The sequence below is a fragment of the Prinia subflava genome, chromosome 18 (assembly GCF_021018805.1).
Source record: "Prinia subflava isolate CZ2003 ecotype Zambia chromosome 18, Cam_Psub_1.2, whole genome shotgun sequence".
Taxonomy (NCBI): domain Eukaryota; kingdom Metazoa; phylum Chordata; class Aves; order Passeriformes; family Cisticolidae; genus Prinia; species Prinia subflava.
Genome location: NC_086264.1, coordinates 13127150 through 13148849, shown reverse-complemented (window position 1 = coordinate 13148849; position 21700 = coordinate 13127150). Strand labels below are relative to the sequence as shown.

General features: G+C 42.1%; 1 protein-coding gene across 3 annotated transcripts in view; it reads right to left on the bottom strand.

Moving 5' to 3' along the window:
• Positions 1–21700, bottom strand: part of SLC10A7 (solute carrier family 10 member 7) — a 100470-nt gene that overhangs the window by 59474 nt on the left and 19296 nt on the right. For 2 of the 3 annotated variants that reach the window (XM_063414973.1, XM_063414971.1), the window contains one exon: positions 6973–7011. The exons of the other annotated variant lie outside the window; for it this stretch is intronic. In XM_063414973.1, coding sequence (XP_063271043.1) covers positions 6973–7011 — 39 coding nt within the window. The remainder of the gene's footprint in view (positions 1–6972; positions 7012–21700) is intronic. 3 annotated transcript variants of the gene reach the window in all.

Genomic DNA, 21700 nt, shown 5'->3' with positions numbered 1-21700 from the left:
CAGCACTGAGGAAAGAACATTGCTCCATTTCAATCAGAAGCTGAAACTTTGGGGGAGAACATTAACAGCAGATTCTAAAAACATTTTCATTTCCTTTTGATGAATTTTTTAAAAGTGAGGGAGAAAATTACATATTTTGTGCATTTCCAAATGTGTCTGCAGGGAACATTTACCCTTAAATCAGGCCAAATGACTTCATGTTTGTGCACAACCACAGCCCTGGAGAAATGCAGAGGAATGCTTCTCCCAGCATTAAGAGATACTAGAGAGGGCAAAATAAAAACCAAATTGTCTTTCACACTGCCTCCCTTCTCAATTTCTCCTCGATGCACCAACCTACCTAACATAAAGAACCAATAAATTCAAACATTTGGTTCCCACAGACACAACTAAATTCTTGCAAGAATTTTAAATCTCTTCCTTTACAAATAAACTGTTCAAAGTTTTGTAGTGTACATTTTCACCTTTTTTTAAAAAAGCATGCATTTCTCCAAGTAGTTGTCAGAAACAAATAAAGCAGCTTCTCAATGCAAACATTCTTTAAAACTAATTTTAAGTGATGTGACACCATTCCATGATACAAAGTTCAATGATTTAACCAGAAGTCAGACACCTTGATCTTACCTTGTAACAGATTAGGGTGCAAGAAAAAAAAATCCTACCTGTCTGCTGTGATATGAGGAAGTGGGAAAAGCAGAATACACAAATATATTTCTCTTTAGAAAGGCTGCAGTTATGCACTTTTCGGCCTCAAAGATAATACAAAGAGATGTATTTAATGGCCTACTTATTGCTATCTTTAAACAAACTTTTTTTGGCAGAACTGACTGCTTGAGTCCCATGAGACTAAGCAAGATTAATTAAATGATCAGTAGCAAAAGCTAATGGGAAAACTGAGAAAGCCCCAAGACCAGCTACAGCCCACATAATTTCTGTGCATTTGACAGCTAATGGTTTCATTTTTTCTTATTAGGTAGATTTCAAGGCATTTTCCTCTTGGCTACTGTAAAAAAATTTAAAAATACAGGGACTAATCATTGGCCTTCTAGAGGACACTGTTTTCTGAGACCTTGACAGCTCATTTTCTTTCCTCTTGGTTACTGTTCCCTACCCTCCTTCCCTGGAACTTTCAAAGTTAACCAGCAGCAGTGTTTTTATTTGTTACTGGTTCTTTCTCTGTGCTGGCTCTGCAATCCCCACTGCCTTTAATGTCTTTTCAGACCAACTGTGCCACGGGTGAGCTCACAGTGGTGTTACAACACTCACATTTCCACATTTCCAGTTACCCCTCTGCCTCATTTCTCTCAATCCCTAGGGAGCCAGATCCCATTCACTTCTTTTGGAGTATTACACCTTTATACTTACTCTTTTTTATTTTTTAAAGGAGTTTAGCCTTAGTCATAGACAGACAGTTTTTAAATTATTATTTTATTTTCATTCTCATTCTCTCTGACACCCACGCTGTCAGTTTGGCTTTGGGAGTGAGAGAAATGACAAATAAAGGAATACTGGGATGGGTGCACATGCTTAGCAATCCCTCAAAATAATCATGTGTCAAGGCTCTTTTTAAAAGCCCCTGCTAAAGGTTGCCTTTCACAGGGAGCTTTGTTTTTCTGCTGTACTTGTACCAAATAGTACAAACTAACTAAAATTTAGGTATTCAACTGAGCCTGCCAACACTGGAAATTTAAGTACACAGTAAGAGTGAAGGCCTACACCCTTTGAAAAGTTACCTGGCAAACCTGGAAACAGCCAAGGATGGCCAATATTGTGTTGAGATTTCAGCTCCAGCCAGCAGAAATCAAAATGAGGATGTTAAATAACAACAAGAGAGCTGAGCACCAACCATGAAAAAGTTACAGTAAGGCAACAGAAGCGGCTGCCAAGGTGATTTAAATTCCATGGAATACAAACTTCTCCTGCCTGGTCCGTGCTGTCTGTCCTAAACACTGGCTGCTGCTGAGACCTGCCAGCCCTTCCACTCATGCAGAGCAGTCCTTGGAGGATAAGGTGCCCTCCCCAGAGGCTGACTGGGAGGGAGAACTCACCCAGGCCTTGCAGAGCTACCCCAGAGATGAGATCCGGAGCACAGAGCAGCAGCACCCCTGCACTGCCCACAGAGCAAGGGCAGATCCCAGCGAGGGCACTGGCTCACCACAAAGCAGCTCCACTCTGAAATTAAACAGGACTCAATCCAGAATTCAGCACCTGTTGTGAACAGACTTCCTGGCAAGGTTTCCTCATAAACAGCTAGCACAGTAAAAAGGGAATCCCCGAGGACTGCTCTGCCCCTTTTCATACTGCAGACACAATTAAAAGGGAACAAAGGGGTACACAAACATGTGCCTCATTTTAGAAAAATATTTACAATGTTTGTACTAGAAATACTTCAGGCAGATAAGGATATTTATCCTAGAAATAACTAAGATTCAAAAAAAAAGTGATAATAAAAAAAGCTCCAAATGAACCTAGACCATTCAACATCCATTAAGGTAAAATAAAGTAAATAAATTCAGCCAATTGGTTATTTCCATACGGTTGGATTTCTTTAAATAGTAATGAAATCATTGCTAAAAAATCCATTGTTATTAAAATAAAAAAGTTGGCTCAGCCTACCAAAATTAGATTTGTAAGTTGCTGGTCATTCCCATAATTAAATCTGTGTCACAAATTTGCAAGAAAAATGGACAGTATGACTAATGCATTTACTTGCAGCACTAGTGCTGTCAGGCTGTGTAAATCATTATGCCTGCTAAGGCAGACTAGATAAGAATTCCATACATTTTCATTAACCAGCTAAGCTTTGTGTGTATATGAGAAGCCAACTTTATTCTCTGCTAGCTCCAGCTTGCATTTGGAAGAGAATGTAAACAAAACCACTGGCCTTGATTTGCTGAGCCATGTGGCTGCTCCAGAAGTTATCTGAGCTTTTTGAACAGCATGAAGCAGCTCCCTCCCCTCTGAGAGATGGCCAGGTAAAAGAACAAGCTCATACACACTTAGTGTGGACAGAGGAGAGGAATGGAACGATGGGCACCTGAAATGGGTCTTGTTTCAGTTATTGTGTTTCAACAGAGAAAGAAAAGCTAATCTGAGACAGCACTGGAGGAAGTCTTAACCAACGCTCTGCTGTTTCTCAGGAGTGCAGCGGCCACCAGAGCAGGGGCCCTGGAATCCTTTCTTCTACTCCTGATTCTGTCACCACAGACCTGCAGATCCCAGGGACAGCTCTCTGTTCAAGCTGGAGCTGGTGGCTGTTCCTGTGAGCACACACCTGCAGATCCCAGAGACAGCTCTCTGTTCAAGCTGGAGCTGGTGGCTGTTCCTGTCACCACACACCTGCAGATCCCAGGGACAGCTCTCTGTTCAAGCTGGAGCTGGTGGCTGTTCCTGTGAGCACAGACCTGCAGATCCCAGGGACAGCTCTCTGTTCAAGCTGGAGCTGGTGGCTGTTCCTGTCACCACACACCTGCAGATCCCAGGGACAGCTCTCTGTCCAAGCTGGAGCTGGTGGCTGTTCCTGTCACCACACACCTGCAGATCCCAGGGACAGCTCTCTGTTCAAGGTGGAGCTGGTGGCTGTTCCTGTCACCACAGACCTGCAGATCCCAGGGACAGCTCTCTGTTCAAGGTGGAGCTGGTGGCTGTTCCTGTGAGCACAGACCTGCAGATCCCAGGGACAGCTCTCTGTTCAAGCTGGAGCTGGTGGCTGTTCCTGTCACCACACACCTGCAGATCCCAGGGACAGCTCTCTGTTCAAGGTGGAGCTGGTGGCTGTTCCTGTGAGCACAGACCTGCAGATCCCAGGGACAGCTCTCTGTTCAAGGTGGAGCTGGTGGCTGTTCCTGTCACACTAACTGCTGCCTTTCACACACATAACTCCAAGGCACAGCCAGCCTACACAGACTGGATATTCCTATGGGATTCCCCGCCCATTGTCTCAAGCACAAATGAGATTAATGAGAGGTGGAAGGATGAGACCAGACTGGTCCAGTCTGGCAGTGCAGAGCACTTGGTGAGGACAGAGTCCTGCAAGCCCCTCTCCCACACACTGGCGTTGCACTGGCACTGCTGAGTGCAGCTCTCAGCCAAGCACAGCCCCAGGGACAGCAGCACAGAGTCAAAGGAGCTGCACCAGCAGCAAAGGCCATGGCACAACCCTCAGCACGTTCTGCAGTCTCTTGCTTACTGTCTGTGCCTTGGACATGTGCTGGTATTTGTCCTCTTAGAGGCAGGACAGGAATGCTTAGGAAGCATGGCAGTGCATACAACCTTAATTTCAGCAGACCTACACTCAACACCCCAGGCAATTTCTTTAGCCTTTAGGTACAGAAGTCTCTTCTCCTCCAGGTGGAGGCAGCTAACTCAGTGCTTTCCATCTTAGCATGTGCGTGTAACTTAATGATAACCAGCCACACTGTCTGAGTAAAACACGACCAGATTACATTAAAACCCCATTAAGAGGAAAATCTGAAATCACTTCTTACATTCCACAATTATTGTAAACCAAACTGCTTAAATGAGGGGAGGAGATAATGATATTAACTACCCAACTCAGAGCAATCCTCTGTGGTATGAGCCTAAATATTCTCTTGGCTGAAATTTATGTAAATTGAATTCATCTATCGTTAGTTATTACTAATCTAGCTATATAAAAACACTTTTCTGTAACAATTAGTTTTTTCAAACACTGTGTTTTAATTAGACCTGGGACGTTATTAAACTAAGTCAATAAAATAAATATGTACAGTATCATTCCATGCACTGTTTTGCTTGTGTATTTTAGGAATATTATAGGAATATGGGCTTTGGTGGAGTTAAAAAGGAATTACTTTGTGGTTGGCTGGTAGTTTTAGTAAATCTCTTCACCAGTAAAAACACCCCCAGGTCCTTAATCTAAGTACATTTGTCATCAATATCATCAAGACATATTTGGCATTTCTACATTTTGTGTATCGCAAGAAGTTCCATTTCATCTGAATAAGCTGATCTCAGGATCATTCTAACATTATACTGAGCATTTTCCTGCAGACATTTTGTTCCACAACTTACTTGAATTTAACTTCTCGAGCACTATTTCCTAGTCTTAAGGGAATAAAAAACAAGAAGTTGTGGGGGCAGGAGAGCAATGAGCAGAGCACATCTTTCAGCCCTTTTAAATCAGCCTGTTTGACACTATCACACACAGGCACTGCCCACAGGGCACAAGCTGAAAAGAGAAACCCCTGTCCTGCCTTTGTCACGAGTGCCACAACCTGCCCGAGGTAAGACAAGGAACATTAAAAACCTCAGCCTTGCTGGGGTCAGAGCCTTCAAATGACCTCCAGGACACATGGGAGTGTCAGGCTTTGGTCACAAAGGGCTGTGACTCCATCTAAGCCTGCCCACGTACAGATCATCATTAGAACTCCTATGAAAAATGCAAATGTGATTTAGATTTATCATTAATTGAAGGTACAGGATACAGCTTCTCCACCCATAGCCAAATCCACAGTTAGGCACCAGTATAAACTGATGGATTCCCAAAACCACTTCCACCAGGGCCTTCCATTATCTTCTCAGGAACAAGCCAATTAATTCTACATTTTATACAACAGGTTTGACTTCAAACAAATATATATACACATATATACACACACACAAACATATTTGTATTTAATGCTTTGCCAGTTCTTCAAACTTCCTTTGTATTCACAGAAACCTCTTGAACTGAGAGCTGGAGACAGCAGAGAAACCAGGAGCTCATGCCAAGCAACGAGAGAAAATATCACACACAGACTTCAGAGTTTTTCCAACACTTCCACAGTTTGAGGAGGACTTAACAGGCAACAAAAAGAGGACAAGTATTTGGGAACTGATATTTTAAATATGTGAGTGGTCATCTATACCCCAAAAAAACTTACATCCACCCTCCCAACCTCAGCCTAGCCCCTCAAAAATTCAGCAGCACAAATTCAAAATGCCATGTGTGCAGTTCCATATAGTTAAGCCATTAAAAGTCAGCTTTTCATTTAAAACACCCAAAAAACAAGCCATGAATAAAAAGTGAGTTATTTTGTACTCGCAGTTTTGATTTCAATTTCCTAATCTGAATTCTTTTATCATTCATTCATTTTATCCATCACAGTGTAAAATGGGGACATAAGACTGGAGTCACAAACATACTTCTAAACATGCATCAATTTGAGTAAGAACAAATTCAAATATTGGCTGCCTAAATAAACAATCAGTCACAGTAGTTTGCCAACCCATAAAATATTTTTTTTATTTAATACTCATTAGTATCTCTCCAAACAACACATCAGTAAAAGAAATCTATTCTTCCTTTCCTCACAAACATATTTAGAGCTCTTTGCAGTGTCCCTTCCAATGTTTGTAACCATCAGGACCACAAATGGTGCTTTTGCTTCTGGAGGAACAGTTATATTTACAGCTGGATTGATCACTTCCCCATACCCAGCTATTTCAGTGTGCTCCTCAGAGACCTGAGTGGCTCCACTGACAGTAAAATATGCTAAACAAACGACAAGGCACTGAGTAAATTAGCATCTCCTCTCTGATCAGCTGGGTCATGTTTTCTTTTCACAATCCATGGCCTCTTGATAGAAAATAATGAGTATTTGATGGGCCTTATTAGAAAAATCAATATATTGATGCCCATGTCTGAAACATCTGCATAATAATAGATTCTGTTAACCCATTAAGGAGAAAATTAAGATGTGTTTACATGTTATTAATTTACCATGAGCAGAGAATTTATTCAGTACCTTTCTCAAGAGTTTAACAAAAAGAAAAGAAATTGCAATATCCATATTTAAGGGCATGGTGATGTAAACTGAAAGATTATTCAATTTTTTGCCAGCTGAATGGCAAAATTTCACCAACAATAATGCGAAAAAAATACAAACACACCAAGGATACTGTTAAAAATGAGACTATTAAAGCACTTGCTATAAATACTGTGTTACTTACCAAAAAACTTCCAAAAGCAGAATTAAATATAGCAGCTGCCTGGAGAGAAAAAAGGATAAATATCACCAATGGTAAAATAACTAGAGTGTGAGAACAAAATGTTCTCCCCCACCCACCGAGCGATTGGATTCTCCAAACACACACACAGAGCCCATCAGGCACTGCTCCAAACACTGCCTGTGACCCAGGAACTGATGGATTCTGGTTTGTGCATCCATAAATAACAGCTGGAATGGACAGCAGCAGCAGGAGAAAATCCTCGCTGACAGACTGAACAGGAATATCCTCCAGAATCACAAATATTCCACAGGAGCTCGGTCTCACTGCTCTAATGTGCCAAGAACATTTTTATATACTGATCTATTAACTAAAATAAACATTACCTGATTTAACTAAAATACTGCATTTTCATGCCCTTTGAACAATTTTAATGAAATATTCATCTGGTAAATAAACTACTTTAATAGCTCATTGTAATAAAGTATTGACAGAGAGAATTTCCTGTAGCTTGAGAAACAAATTTAAAATAGGAATAACAAAAGACCCAACCAAAAAACCCCACAATGACTCCATAGTTCTGAGGCCAAACTGTCATTACTTTTCACTCCACAGTCTTTTAACATAAGAAAATAAACAGTTTTGATAATGACTTAAGAAGTCTTTGTGCTTACCTAAACATCCAGGAAATACAAGGTAGCAGTATTATTTCTTAACATGAACTCATTAAATTCCAGGAAGTTCAAACTCGAGTCTTGCACTGCTCTCCCCATTTACCAAGAAAGAACAGAAACTCCTGTATGGAGCCAGTGTGATGATGAAAACCTCCCAGCACAGGGAAGAGGAAAGGGAAATCTACCATTTACGTGCTGATTTAAGTCAAATTAATCACCCTGGACCATGCAGCCACAGATTAACACCAAGAGGCTGCTGGTGATGTGAGCAAGTTTGAATAAAGTCCAAAAGCAGGGCGGGAGCAGTAGCTGAACCTGCCTTCTGCTCCATAAGAGGATGCAATGGAAATGAATGGGTAATGAGATCCTTGGCTCTAGAGAGCTCAGCTTTCTTATTCAAGTTCATCATTAATTCAAAGCTTTGATAATTTCATTAGATTCCTCCTCTGCTGGCCCTATCAATAAAAGATGGCACTGGACCACAGCTCCTCAGTGGCCCAAATACAAAAACAAATGCAAACCTTTGCTGACTTGCTTACTAACAGGGACAATGGCATATGGCACTCCATGTTGTGGAGGCAGCATCTGAATAGATCCAGCTAAATAAAACATTATAGTTGACAGTTGTAAACTACAGTAACATATTTCAACACCTCTTTCCCATCAGCCTTTCTTTTTTGAACGTAAAAAAAAAAAAAAGGCACAAGTCCAAACAGCTTCTCTTGCCAGAGATCATAGCTGAAAGGAAGCGTGAGTATTATAAACAATTCTTCAACAAGTGCGAATTAAATCAGGGTTTTCTACTCGTATTTGAAGCTGTGCAACTGATAATTTCATGTAGCAAGGTAAAAAAATCATTACACCCACCCCCACAAACCTGGGGCATGGCTACCAATCCTGATTTGGGGATCATCTAGAGATATGACATTATCTTCCTTAAAACAGGCTGCAATCCCACTGCCAGGAGAAATTCTGTATCTGTTAAGGAGAGATACTGGATGGTGGTATTTTGTCCATTATTATCAAACTCCTTTTATTCTTTCCTGATCCATCTGGAAGATACCTGGATTTTTAAAATGCTCTCAAGCATGTAACAGAGACTAAGACAACAATCTTGGACAAATGTTATGCTTCAGTTGCTTAGCCTGTCATAATTCACAACCACTTCCAGAGTACACTGGTTTACAATTTTTAACTCCCTTTCTCTGAAGTGTCAGAAATTATCCATAGCAGATGATTAAACACTCATTACAGGCAAAAGAAGAGAAAAAAATCAGGAAGGCTGCAAATTAAGATACAATCATCCATTTGCCTCAGTGAGGGAGGACTACATGTATCAATAACTCTATCTGCAGTTTTCTTTGTAAACACTTTCCCTGCAAAATAAATTCAGAAGTCATTTCTTCCCATACACACAAACCCAGGGCTTATATTTGTGACTCTGGTTCAGTTTAAACAAACTGAGTAACTGAAAGAGTAAACAGTAAACTGAATCAGCTGCTCCAATTTGTAATTAAACATACCTAGTAGCATAACCCTCTAGAATTTAAACACTTTGGTGCTTCCAACTCCCTTCTGTCAAAGGGATACATACCTCACAGGGCATTGTCAAAATTAATTCATTCCTGAAAAGCACTCTGAAATCCTTAGAGGAATGATGCAAATAAACATTAGTGCTGACACATGATACAGCCAGGCTCTTCATTTTCTATTTGAAACATTTATTAGTCACTATTATTGCATCACTTTTTTCAGTGCTTGCTCTTTTTGTGCTTCGACTGTCTGCAGTCAGCTTAAATGAAACAATAAAACATGAAAACATTTGCATGTGTTTATAATACTCCACGTTCAGATTTGCATGTGTTTGCAAACAATTGTTTACCACTAGCATGAGGGGAGAGCTCTTTATAAAATCCACAGTGAAGCCCTGTCAAAAGGAAAGTGCACAGACGTGTATTGAAATGCAAGGTCAGGCCACATTCAAAATCAACAATCAGACAAATTTTCTGTGTTTGTATCACCTCAAGAGATGTGACTGAAAGTCACTGCCAGGACTCTTAACAGGGCAAGTACAGCAGAGCAGGGCCAGCATCACGAGTTAACAATTGTACATATTAGCTCCATTACCAAATTCACTTATTATTGGCCAGGTACAGTTTCAGTGCACTCTGTACAGCACTGGGCTTGAGGGAATGCTCTGTGCTCCACATTGCCAGGGAGAATCCCAACTGAGAAATCCCAGGCCAGCTCTGGAGGACGCCTGTCAGGCAGCACTGGGCAGAAACTTCCCTCTTCTCACACCAGATCTAGCACAAAGCTTCAGCCCTTCCTCTCTAACCTTATCCTGGAATACATGTGTGGAAAACACTGCTAGGATTTCTACAGTGACAGCAGCAAGATCCAAGACAGTCCTCCCGGCAATAAAGGCTGGTAAAAGGTGGAAGAAAAAGGCAAAGCCACTGCCAGGGGCCTGAGCATTTCCCCCAGGTGTGGATCCAAATGCAGCAGCAAGTACAAACAAGTGAGCAGCAAATCAAACAAATGTGTTTAGAATTCAAGTATTAAATGCAGAACACACTCTGAGCTTTGCTCCATTGCCTTGGTTTTGGTACCAAGTTAAACTATCTTGGAATTTATTAGACTAGATATTGTTTTGTTAATAAGATCGCCAGCCTACATTAAACAGCAGGAAAAGACACCCTGGCCTCATTTGGAACACCTGGGTCAAGCAGCAACATTTTATCATTACCAGCGGGATTTCAAAGAAATTGTTATGCAAAACTAAACTGGAACTTTACTGCAGAGCACAGGAAAAAAAAAAAAAAAAGAGATTTTCTCAGCACTATGTGTGCCGCTTCAATAGCAGGACATTTGATTCTGGAGTGCCTTTGGCAGTCCTTAGGGACACAACCTCTCTAGATGTGTTTAAGGCTGTGCTCGCCCCCAGGCACCCACAGCTGGGGCAGCACACGCTATGGAACCAGAGTCACCCCTGCTCTGGGGAAAGGACCCTGCAGGGTCAGGGCCACAGATGCAGAGCAGTGACAGCAAAGAGCCCCTGCCCAGCCTGGCAGGGAGCGCTGGGCATCACAGAGCTGCTCTGTGTGCCTGCCACTCCCTGCAGGCACACCAGCACCAGGGCACCTACCACACACCACTGGCACACACAGCTCAAGGGCCTGCAGTGAGAATAATTATCCTGTTAACACACCAGGCACAGCGAAGAGGAAAGAAAAACCCAGAAGAGCAGAAAAGAGCTGTGGATAGACAAGGATTCTTGCAATTCTAGTGCAGAAGGACAGAGAACACAATGTGGTAGGATAACATTTTACAGCATCCATACTATTACTGAAAATTTTAATATAGGCATGTCTCCTATTGACAGAAGAAGAAAGGGAAAAAAATGAAAAGAGAGAGAGTGAAGAAAATGATGGAAATGGTTTGATCAAAAGCGACAGTAAAGGAAATTTTATGTACCCAAAGAGATCAGTGTAGCTCGAAAAGGTGGAAGAAGGCAGGATTGTCATTAGTAACTTGAAGGAGTTGGCAGAGTCCCTTTAAACAACTCCTTCAATCTCCTATTTAAAAATAAAATCTCATGTGTTAGCACAGCTCATGTCTTAACCGCTGTTTCCAATAACAAGATGTTACGTCTCTGTAGAAAGCTACTTGCCACAGCACTGTTACTGCAAACAGAATATAAATATACCTAATAAGGTTTAATCTGTGTTGCTGTTCATAACTATTCATCTGGGTTCAGACAGGAAATATATATATATATATTCAAGTTCCTGGTTTTGAGCACTAAATTGAATCAGGTGTCCTCCTCTCTTAAGAAAATTAAGTTGCTTTTGTGCAAGAGTGTTTTAATGAGAACAAAGCCTGCCGACATTGATGAATGGGAATGACACCAGAGAGAGCATGTAAGCAGGACAATATGTGCATGTTACAGTCTTACAGGCTATTTTTCACTGACTATCCTGAATGACTTCGCTGTTTCTTAAGGGGCCTATTAATCTCAAATTTAGTTATTACACAACGTTTATTTGAACATATATTCTGTGGATGATGACAGTTAATAAAGGAAATCTTTTACAAGCTGTATTTTTACATATTGTTCCAACTGCAGCTCCCAGTCATTCTACTGTATTGATGGAATAACCTGGTTATGATGCAGCTTTAAAAAAGGCACATATATTCAGATTCCTTTCTAAGCATATGGGGACTCTTAAATAACTGTTAAAATGCACATAAAAATCCTGCTCCAGCAGGGCAAAAATGAAAGAGGCAGTGTTAACTGCTCAGCCAAATCTCCAGAAGCCCAGTTGCCCCCTCCAAGGCAAAGCCTTTTTAACACTCCAGCATCATCTCTGGGAAACAAACAGGGTCTGGATTTGACTCTGGTGTATGCACACTGAATGAAAAGAAAGGCTTTTGTCATCAGAAAGGTCACAGGAATGAAGCCAGGAGGAAAGAACCGCTGTCAGGAGCTGGAATGTCCATTTTCACCCTGAAAGAACCAAGGTTTGGTCTCCTCAGGTACAGAGGAGGTGAGAGGTTCCGTGAGCAGTGCACAGTGCCTGACTAGCCCACGCCATCAGCTGCACAATGTCATCACTTTGTTCATAGTTTCTTTGCTTTATCCTAAATGGCAAAGATTTACCCACACCAGGTGCTCCTGTGGCTGTGGAGCAAACAAAACTCGTGTGATGTTCACAAGAGGAGCAGAAAAACCCCCATCCAGGCCACATTCAGAAACACAAAGGTAGCAACACAGAAAACCTGTGCAAAGCCTCATCTACTCCTCCAGGCTGCCAAGGTTAAGGGAGCCCTCCTCTTTCTAGAAACCGTGATCCTCTTCCTTTTGACAGAGAGAAGGGCTGTAAGCAGAGACAGCAACGCTCTCACCTCATCCTGGTGTGACAGTCACACCCCAAGCCCAGGAGCACCCTGAAAATCTAATTTAATTGTCCCATCCTCCTGTCAGCCCCAACTCAAACCACAAATCACTCTCACAGGACACAGAGCCTTCCCCTGTTGGCTCCCACGTCACACACCCCAACGGGGCACTGACCCGAGCACCTACAGTGGACTTGTGAATACCAGCATGAATAAACAGGGGCAGCTTCTCTTTTATTCCTCCTCTACTTAAAAACTGCAAATGCAAACACTGAGATGAGTGCCCAGTGCCAGTGTAAACCCTGGCACAAGCAGTGATTTAAAGCTGACAGGCTCCTTACAGCACAGCCTTTCTCATTGCAAATGCACTCGTGCATAAACACCAGGCCCCAGCACCTGACTCGGGCCTCCTCAAACTTCCTGTGGCTCTGACACACCAGAGAGCCCTGAGCTCCTGCAAAGGCATCCAGACAAACTTTTTGTGTGTGTTTTTCCCAGATGGAAAGCTCATTCTCTAATCAGGGAAAACAAGGTAACTTCTTCTCCCTTGTACTCACATATTGTGAAGTGGAAGCCTCAGCTGCCACTCACTTGGCCTGTGAAATGTGGTTAGAGGACAAAAGTTAAGAATTCAACCAGTCCCTGGCACTTTGGTGTCACAACTACCCACAAGCCTTATGCACATCATGCATTTCTCAGAGACTCCAGGTTTGTTACCTCGGCAGTGAAGACACTGGGTTTTACCCCAGAACAAACAGATTGCTGAACAATGATTTAATAAAGGAGGCTCAGCTGAGCGGCGGCAAAAAAATACTGCCAGCTTGTTCCTCTCTTATGGTCAAACACTTCAAAACTGTAAGAGACTTTCCAAAAAAAAGAAAGACTGTGGAAGGTATCCTCAAAGGGATACAGAGCAATAACAACCTCCCAAACATACTTTTATTTAAGTTCACATTTTCAGAGATCTTAAGCTGTGATAAAAACACTTAAAGGTCTCGTCCCCTGATTCTCCTGGAGACACATCATCCATAACATGATTAGAGGTCTGGTTAAACAATGCATCCCACAACTCCAAAGAGTATTACCTCCCTGTTGAAGTGAAATGAAAGCACAAGGCCACTTTTTAAAAGGTGCCCTTTGCATTAACTGTAAGGCTGTGCCTGCACCAGTATTTTTCTATAAATATCCCACTGTCAGGTTGCTTCCTGGGCAGTTAGTGGCAGAACCAGGCATTTTAACTGCTGTGCCTTCAGAACCAGCTCGGAATATCACTGTTATGAAATCCCTGGCGCTGCTGCCACTGACAGCAGCCTCACCATCAGCTGTGTAATGCCAGGAGATGGGAAACAACACCAGTGCAAGGAAGGCCACGGCATGGGGAGGCTGGCTGGAACAGCAGCTCTGGAAAACATAAATTAACTGTGGCCCTTTGCACAGATCCATGAATCCTGAGCTCTGGAGCGCGTGTCAGAATTTGTCATCTCATCAACAAACGTCCGTATTTCCAAGAAGGACAATTTGTTTTTTCTTAACCTAGCCCAAAGGTTAGGCTTTACCATAAGCCTGTATTATATGGTACTGGAAATTCCCTTTTTACGAGCCCAGCCAAAGCTCTGCACACTGCAGTATTGTGGCAGAGGTAGAGGAGGAAAAGGTGCATACAATAAGCAAGAGACCAACGTAACGGCCACTGCATGAAAGATAAAAAGGAACAATCTTGAGGCATGCAACTGCATTCTTTGGAATGCTGCTCAGCTACTTTCACCCTCTAGATTAGCAATTCACATTGCACAGAGTGAGAAAGTGCCTAAATGTGCATTTTTATATATTACATATCCCCAGAAAATGCCCAAGGAATTCAGCGGTGGATCAGTAACAACTGAAGGTCCAAGGTACTTTTCACTGACAACAAATTAACTACAGCACTGGTTAATTACCACCACCCTTCTTCAGAATCGTGCCCAAAACTTCTTTAAATTCTACTCAGATGGTTGCCCCCATTTTTCAAGCAGACTGCTACATCCTCTAATCTAAAGATGGTAGAAGGGGCTTCTCTTCCAGGCAGTGCAAGTATTGATACTCAAATGCCAAGCAAGTCTAGGTCAGGAACTTAATTTCACAATTGCTTGACAAGCAGCATGAGTACATCATGAACTACAAAGATGCTGAAACTGTTCTTTAGAATTTTCCTTCATATATGCATGTATTTGTTATGTAAACAACACAACATTGTCACCATCTTGTCAAATCAAATTTCAATTTGCTCTAACAGTGTAACAAATGTATTCCTGTAATCTGTATCTATATCTGACTCTCCAAGTACCAACAAAATTCAGAGTGATATACTTATCTACAATACATAAAAGAATCATATCACCACTGTAAGCTGTAGTGCAGCAATATAGCGGCAAAGCATGAAACAGTAATCAAAGTCCTGAAAAATACACCATTGTCAGCACTGCACACTGGTACCAGTGTATTACAGCACCTCGGCTTCACATAAATCAACCTAAGTGCCTGCTTTGGTAAGCACTTCAAATTCACTGTACATCAGCATTAGGGGGTAATGCACCAAGAAACAAATCAGGGAACGGGACTTGTAAATAACAACTCAATTAGCAGATTTATACGACTCATTTCCTAATAAACCTTCTACCCACACCTACGTGCAAACCCTCCCAGAGCCTCCCCCCTCATTTGCATCTCTGTGCAGCCCCTCTGCCCTTTCAATCACGGAGTGTATTAGTGCACTGTCAGAGCAAAGCAGCTCCTGCCCAGGGGACCCAGCTGGGATGGCGAGGGCAGAGGCTCCGGCATTACCATAATAATCCAACTGCGCTCGCAGCCCTCGGGCACTCGGCACACCGGGCAGCGCCAGGCGGCCGGATCGCATCCCCGCCCGTCAACCTGTGGCACCCGGCCCGGCTCCTGCCAAGCCCCGTCCCCATCGCCCTCCCAAAAAAGGCACGTGTCTGTTTGCCAGCCCTCAGCCTGCCTGCTGCACATCCTTATTTACCCCTTATTTACCCCATTGGAATGCACCCTGCTGCAGCTCCCTGCCCTCTAACCTCAGCAAACGCCAGGGATTGGAACTGCTGCTGCCACCAGCACCCAGAGCTGGGGACAAGAATTCAGACACAGAGCACTGCTCTCCAGATCCAACCCTCAGCCCCATCTATCATCCCCTGGATTCTTCCTGAAAGAAAGAGCAGGGAAAACCAAGGAGGCAGAGACGTGCCGTGGTTATTTCTGTGCTGTGCCATCCAAGGAAACCAGACTAGGGCGGGCTCGCTTGTTCTGGCTGGGGTTTGGGATGTGCAGGATTTTCTGCAGCAAAGTTATTTCACCACCTTTGGTACAAGGCTGCCACCCCACAGGACACAGCCACTGAGTAAGGAACAGAGCCCAGAACAGGACTTGGGTGTGCACACATACCTGTTATTTCCAAGAATCACTGTAATGCTCATTTCAGACACAAGATCTATGAAATGGTCCCATTTAAAGAAGGCTTAGACTTGTACTATCCTTCCCAACCAACATTTCTTAACACCTAAAAAATATTCCTACATTTCAAATGTTTTTTGTAGCACACAACTCAGAATATTAATTTGCACATACCCTCTTATTAAGCCCTTAAAAATATAGTGTATTTTACTTACTATGCAGTGTATTTCAGTCCAATTCTATAAAAACCCTTTATTTACAGTTGTACAAAGTACTTAACAAAAAGAAAAATAAACACACTTGCCAGTAAAACCAGTATTTTCCTCATATTGTACAAGACAACCTCAGAGACTACTAGGAGAAAAGCTTTTGGTTCTAATATAAGTTTTATTCTCATTAAAACATACATATTCTTTAATTACCCTTAACAATGGAAGGCACAACAGAAATGTAATACAGTCTTGTTAAAATAATGTTTCGCAGACTGTGCAAAGCCCAATTTACTTGATCACTTGTGAAGCAAAATTTCCCTAACCTCATTAATTTTCATTAATCTAGCCCTCTCAAAGAAGGAAATATTCAGCAGCAAATGTGCACTTTATTTTAAATGCTCAGTTGTTATATTATCAGTACAAAGAAGTGTTAAGCACAGTAATCCATGTCACAATAGCCTGTCAGAGAAAGACCACAGGAAACAACATTAGCTATGTAATTTAAATATTTTAGAAAGCAATCTTTAGGCAAGTTCTGCCTATTACTATTCCTCAAATACATAACACTAACAAAAAGTATACATTATGAAAACCGTGTCACACGTTAAAAACATTTGCTTACAAGCAGTTAATTTTCCCAGCGCAGAGGTTCTTTTGTGACTCGTTAGCAGCACGGCCCTCTGAGCTGGGGAGGGGGCACGGTTAAAACAGCCCCTGGCCCTGAATTTCTGCTGGGTCACAGGGGCACCAATAAAACACAGCATCACCCAGGGCTTTGCTAAGTACCTTGGATGGGCAGGACACTGCTTGTGCAGCCACAAGATATATATATATATATTCCTGTGCCTTGATTTAGAGTGTTATGATCTGCAGTTCAGAGAGGAAGGGCTTTGTCAAGCAGCTTCTGATCCTTCCGTCATCTCTTCTCCCATCACTGCTGGCATAAAACTGAATAGCGCTTGGAAAATTCACTACAGCTTTTCTCCTGCCCACAGACCATGCCCTGTAGCAGCCTGGCTTTGCCACACAAATCCACTACACTTGTATAAGGTATTTACACCTATTTCTGAGTCCACTCTTTGCTCTAAAGCCAGTTTTCTGTAAATCCAAATAAAGAATTGCTTTACAGGTCCTCATGACATTTCGTGGTACAGAAATGTGCCACAAAGCAGGGGACAACTACTTGCAGAAGGTATCAGTAATTTCACCAGTTCCAAACTCCAAGTACTTGTTTAATAACAACTGCATCTCATAACTTCACCTCTCAACATAAAAAGTTGTTGGCATGTGAGAAGAAGTAGCTCTGCACTGCTTTTCTCTGCTCCTGCACTGCACTGGAATCTCCCACATCACCTCAGATCCAGTCACCTTTTAACTTAAACTGGTGAGGCGGCACTAGTGATCAAAACACGTGGATTTTACCAGCCTGAAAACACAGGGAGATGGCTGTGCCTCCACTTCTATAAACTCATCTAGAATTTGCTGACTGTGTCACGCTCTTGCTAGTCAGCAGTAGTGGGATGGCTTCCAAGAGCTCTGGGCGGGTAACAAGAGAATGAACAAGGAATTCTGTTTCAGATGCTGCAAATCCATCCAGCAGGGCTCTCCCCAGAACCTCATCTCGGGATTCCCCACCCTCCTGGGAAGCTCCCTGCTGCCTGTGTGGGGTAACCCAAGGGGAGGCACTTTCACACCCACTGCCTTTGCAGACACAGCTCCATGCACACCTGGATTTCACCTGTCCCAGTCCTGACTGCAGCCTTCAGCAGAGCAGTGCAGACAAACCAAACTGCTGCAACGCCTCCCAAGGGAATGGTGGAGAAGGAAAAGCAGGAAAAACGCAGCCCACAAGGGCTGAGCAAAACAGAACTGGAATGTTACAGAGACCTCATTTCTTCATGTCAGGATAGCCAGGCAGGATCTTTTGGGCAGCAGGCAGCTGCCAAGCACAGAATGCTTGTGCCTGGATTATGGCATATGAATGCAAAAAAGATCTAAAATCCAGGGTGCCAGCATGCTTATGAAAACAGCCACTGCCTGCAGAGCCCTCCTGTGCAGCTCCCTGCCCCAGCACCTCTGTCTCCATCCTGTTCACACTACAAACCTCACTGAAATGTTCAGACAATGATCCTCTATACCTGCTATAGGTTAAATACCCCTGGTTCACCAGAAAGCTTTTCCCTCCCGTTTCTTTAGATGGTGATTTGTTTTAAACAAAGCTCTGGGAGTGCAGCTGGACAGGAATGGGGACAATGGAGCAGCAGCCATGGCTGTGTTGGAAGATGCAGGCAGATCCTGTCACCCACCTGTGACAGAAGGGAAAGTACAAAAAACCACAACAGACTCTCAGGCAGGTCAGCTTTTGGGGCTTCTTGCTCAAATAAAATGGTCTGAAGTGAGACTGTCAAGACAGAGACAGACAAATCAATTCAAGCCTTTAAAGCACTCCAGGGATCTTTTCTTCACTTACTGCTCACTCCAAAATGCCTGTTAGAATGGTTAAACACCTGAAATACAGACATTAACCACACACAAACTTAGTGTGACCAGAAACCAGACTGCACACACAGCATTTGCCACACATAATATTGTATAATGTTAAAGACCATGATTTCTAGTGATCAGAAAAAACAACAGGTATCTCTGATGACTATACATTATTATTTAAAAGTCAGAAAATTGTTCTGTCTTCAATTCTATAACAACACAGAATGTTATTACTTAGTAAAATAGATACCAAACTCACAACCTTCCTATTTCCACCTGAGGATAAAAAAAGAGAAGCACAGAAGGCCACAATCAGGTTTTCCTCTCTCTTTTCTCTCTCTAGGAGTCACTCATTCCTAAAGCACTACCAGAATTCAGAGTCAGCACTTAGTCTCAGTTTGTTATTTCAAAATGTATAACACAGACAACTGTCAATCACTAAAAATATTAATTACCATTTAATTAGAAATACCAGTAAGGGGGAAAGCAATAATATGCAGACATCCCATCCCTGAAATTAGATACTAATTCATTTTAGATTATTAGGAAGCAATAAGCTAAAATCACCGCCCTGACAAGTTAACTATCATTATTGACACAATTCTGGATAAGAATGACACCAGCCCAAAGGATGGCACAGTAAACAAAGAAAAATCATGCTCACTTCTGACATTTACAAAGGACCACGATAAAAAACATCTCAATGAGTTACACAATTTTGCTATTATTAGAGTATTTAATTTACTTTAAAAAAAATCTTTAACTAACATGTAATGGTACCAAAAAGAACAAATAGTTCTTACAGACAGGACTGTACTGGCAAGAAAATTTAACCAACAAAAGGGTTAATTAGGGATACAAATTTTCTCAGACTGTTAATAATGGGAATGACACATAGTGTGTGCCCATCAGTAATTCTCAGGTATCTTTGATCTGCAGCCCCCAGCGATTGCTGTTGCCTACCATGGCCTGGCCTCTGGGACTGGCTCAGAACCAGACATCTGGCTACTTTGTTGTTTTAGACTAATCTCATCCCAGGAGAGCCCAAGAAATGACACCAGGCAAGGAGGGTCCTGGCAAGGGAAAAAACATTACGGTATCAGCAGATTTTTTGAGTGGACTAGAGTATCAAAATTGTCTGCAAATTTCTATAGGGATGCCAGGGCCTCTCAGCTCTCCAGCACAGAACACCAGAACGTACATGATCCTGTCTTAAGGAACTGGTAATCTCTTTGGAGAAGCTAATGAATGATAATCCAAGCAAGAACATGTGACAAAGGCAAACAGAAATTTTAAAAAAAACAAAACAAAACAAAAACAAAAAAACAAAAAACAAAAAAACAAAACAAAACAAAACAAAAAAAACAAAAACAAAAAAAAACAAAAAAAAAAAACAACAACAAAAAAAAAACAACCAACCCAAACAAACAAAAAATAACCCTCAAAAAAACCTTTAACGAACGGGTGGATTTAATGAAAATTTTATTGAAAGACCAAGACATGCTGCATGATCAAACAATGTTTTTCAAAGCCTGTTAAAAATTACCCCAACACCTCAAACACTCTATTTCTGAGTCATTTGTAGGTTTTGGCTGCCAGCAGTGTTATCCCTGAAGAATGACCCCTGACCACTGCAGCACATCCAGCTGAGTGCCCGGCTGGCTGCTCTGGCCTTAGAGCCCCTCTCCATCCACAGGGTCAAACGGGCAGCACACACGGACAAAGGAGGGTTTAAACCCAAAGCCAAAGGCAGGTTTAAGTCCAGCTTAACAGGTTGCACCAGGGCAACATACACTGGTTTTATGCTCTCTGTAGGTAACACGTGCTGAACAAATGTTTGTCTTAAAAGCTTTGCTGTGATATCAGCCTGTTAGAGTTTAATTCATGACTTCTGTGACTGCTGAATCTTCCAAGCAGCTATGATGTTTCACACAACAGAAACGAGAAAAGTCATAAAATATTCCATACCATCACAGTAAAAACTTGTATTGGACTTATCAACACAGTGTCTACTGCAGAACAATCCAGACTGAAGCGTAACAACAAAAGTGCTCTAAGGCAGAACAGGTCAAACGAAGGCGTTTTTAAAAAGTGACTTTATTGGTGAGTTGGCATCAATATAAGTAACAGAAGAATGAAGTGCAAACTAAGCAGAATTTTAATTTTTTTATTTATGCACTGTAGATACCAAATACCTTCTGTCTTCACCAGCCATAGAATTCAAATAGGGTGCATCCCACACAGCTGCCTTTCCTCTGCTCCTTTTAAATCAACAGTAAACAAAACTCCACAAAACCCCACGTTATCTACTTCACAAAAACACACAGAAAAAGGCAGTCAAAAAGCAAAGAAATCTCTCACGAATTCTACATCTCAATTATAGTAAATTCACACTACATCCATGGTCTAATGAACATCTCTCATAGTGCCTAAAGGCCCATTTTTGTAAGACTGTGTTCAATACTGCAGTTACAGCCTAGACACAGGTACTGCAGCCTTATTCCAAGGCCACCACCAGGACCCCAACAGCAAATGAGCAAATGCTCCAGAACATAAATACTCCTCTGTTTAAGTATTGCTTTCTGTTCTGTGGGCATCCAAGCATCAGTGGCTAATGCTGCCTGGCACTGTCTATTATGAAATTACAGCTCTTCAGTGAGGTTTTCTAAGAGTGGATAAAGCTCCCCTCAGCCCTTCTCCAAAAGCTCCACAGCTGCAAGCACAAAGCACTGCAGCATGACAGGAACGCCAAGATGTCCACACAAAAGCAGATCAAATATTAAACACTCCAGAGAAAAGGGTCTTCAAACAAAATCATGTTAACACTTCTCATAATTTGGGAATGGAATAGTTCCCATTTTTCTGTCATTACAGTGGAACAGAGAGAGGAAAAGCCATTCTGGACATGAGTAACACCACCATGAACAGGAACTCCTCCAAGAACCGAGTTGGCCTCCACCAAAAAGGTTTAATGAGTAATATTTTAAATGGCACACAGCTCAAGCATTGATCTCA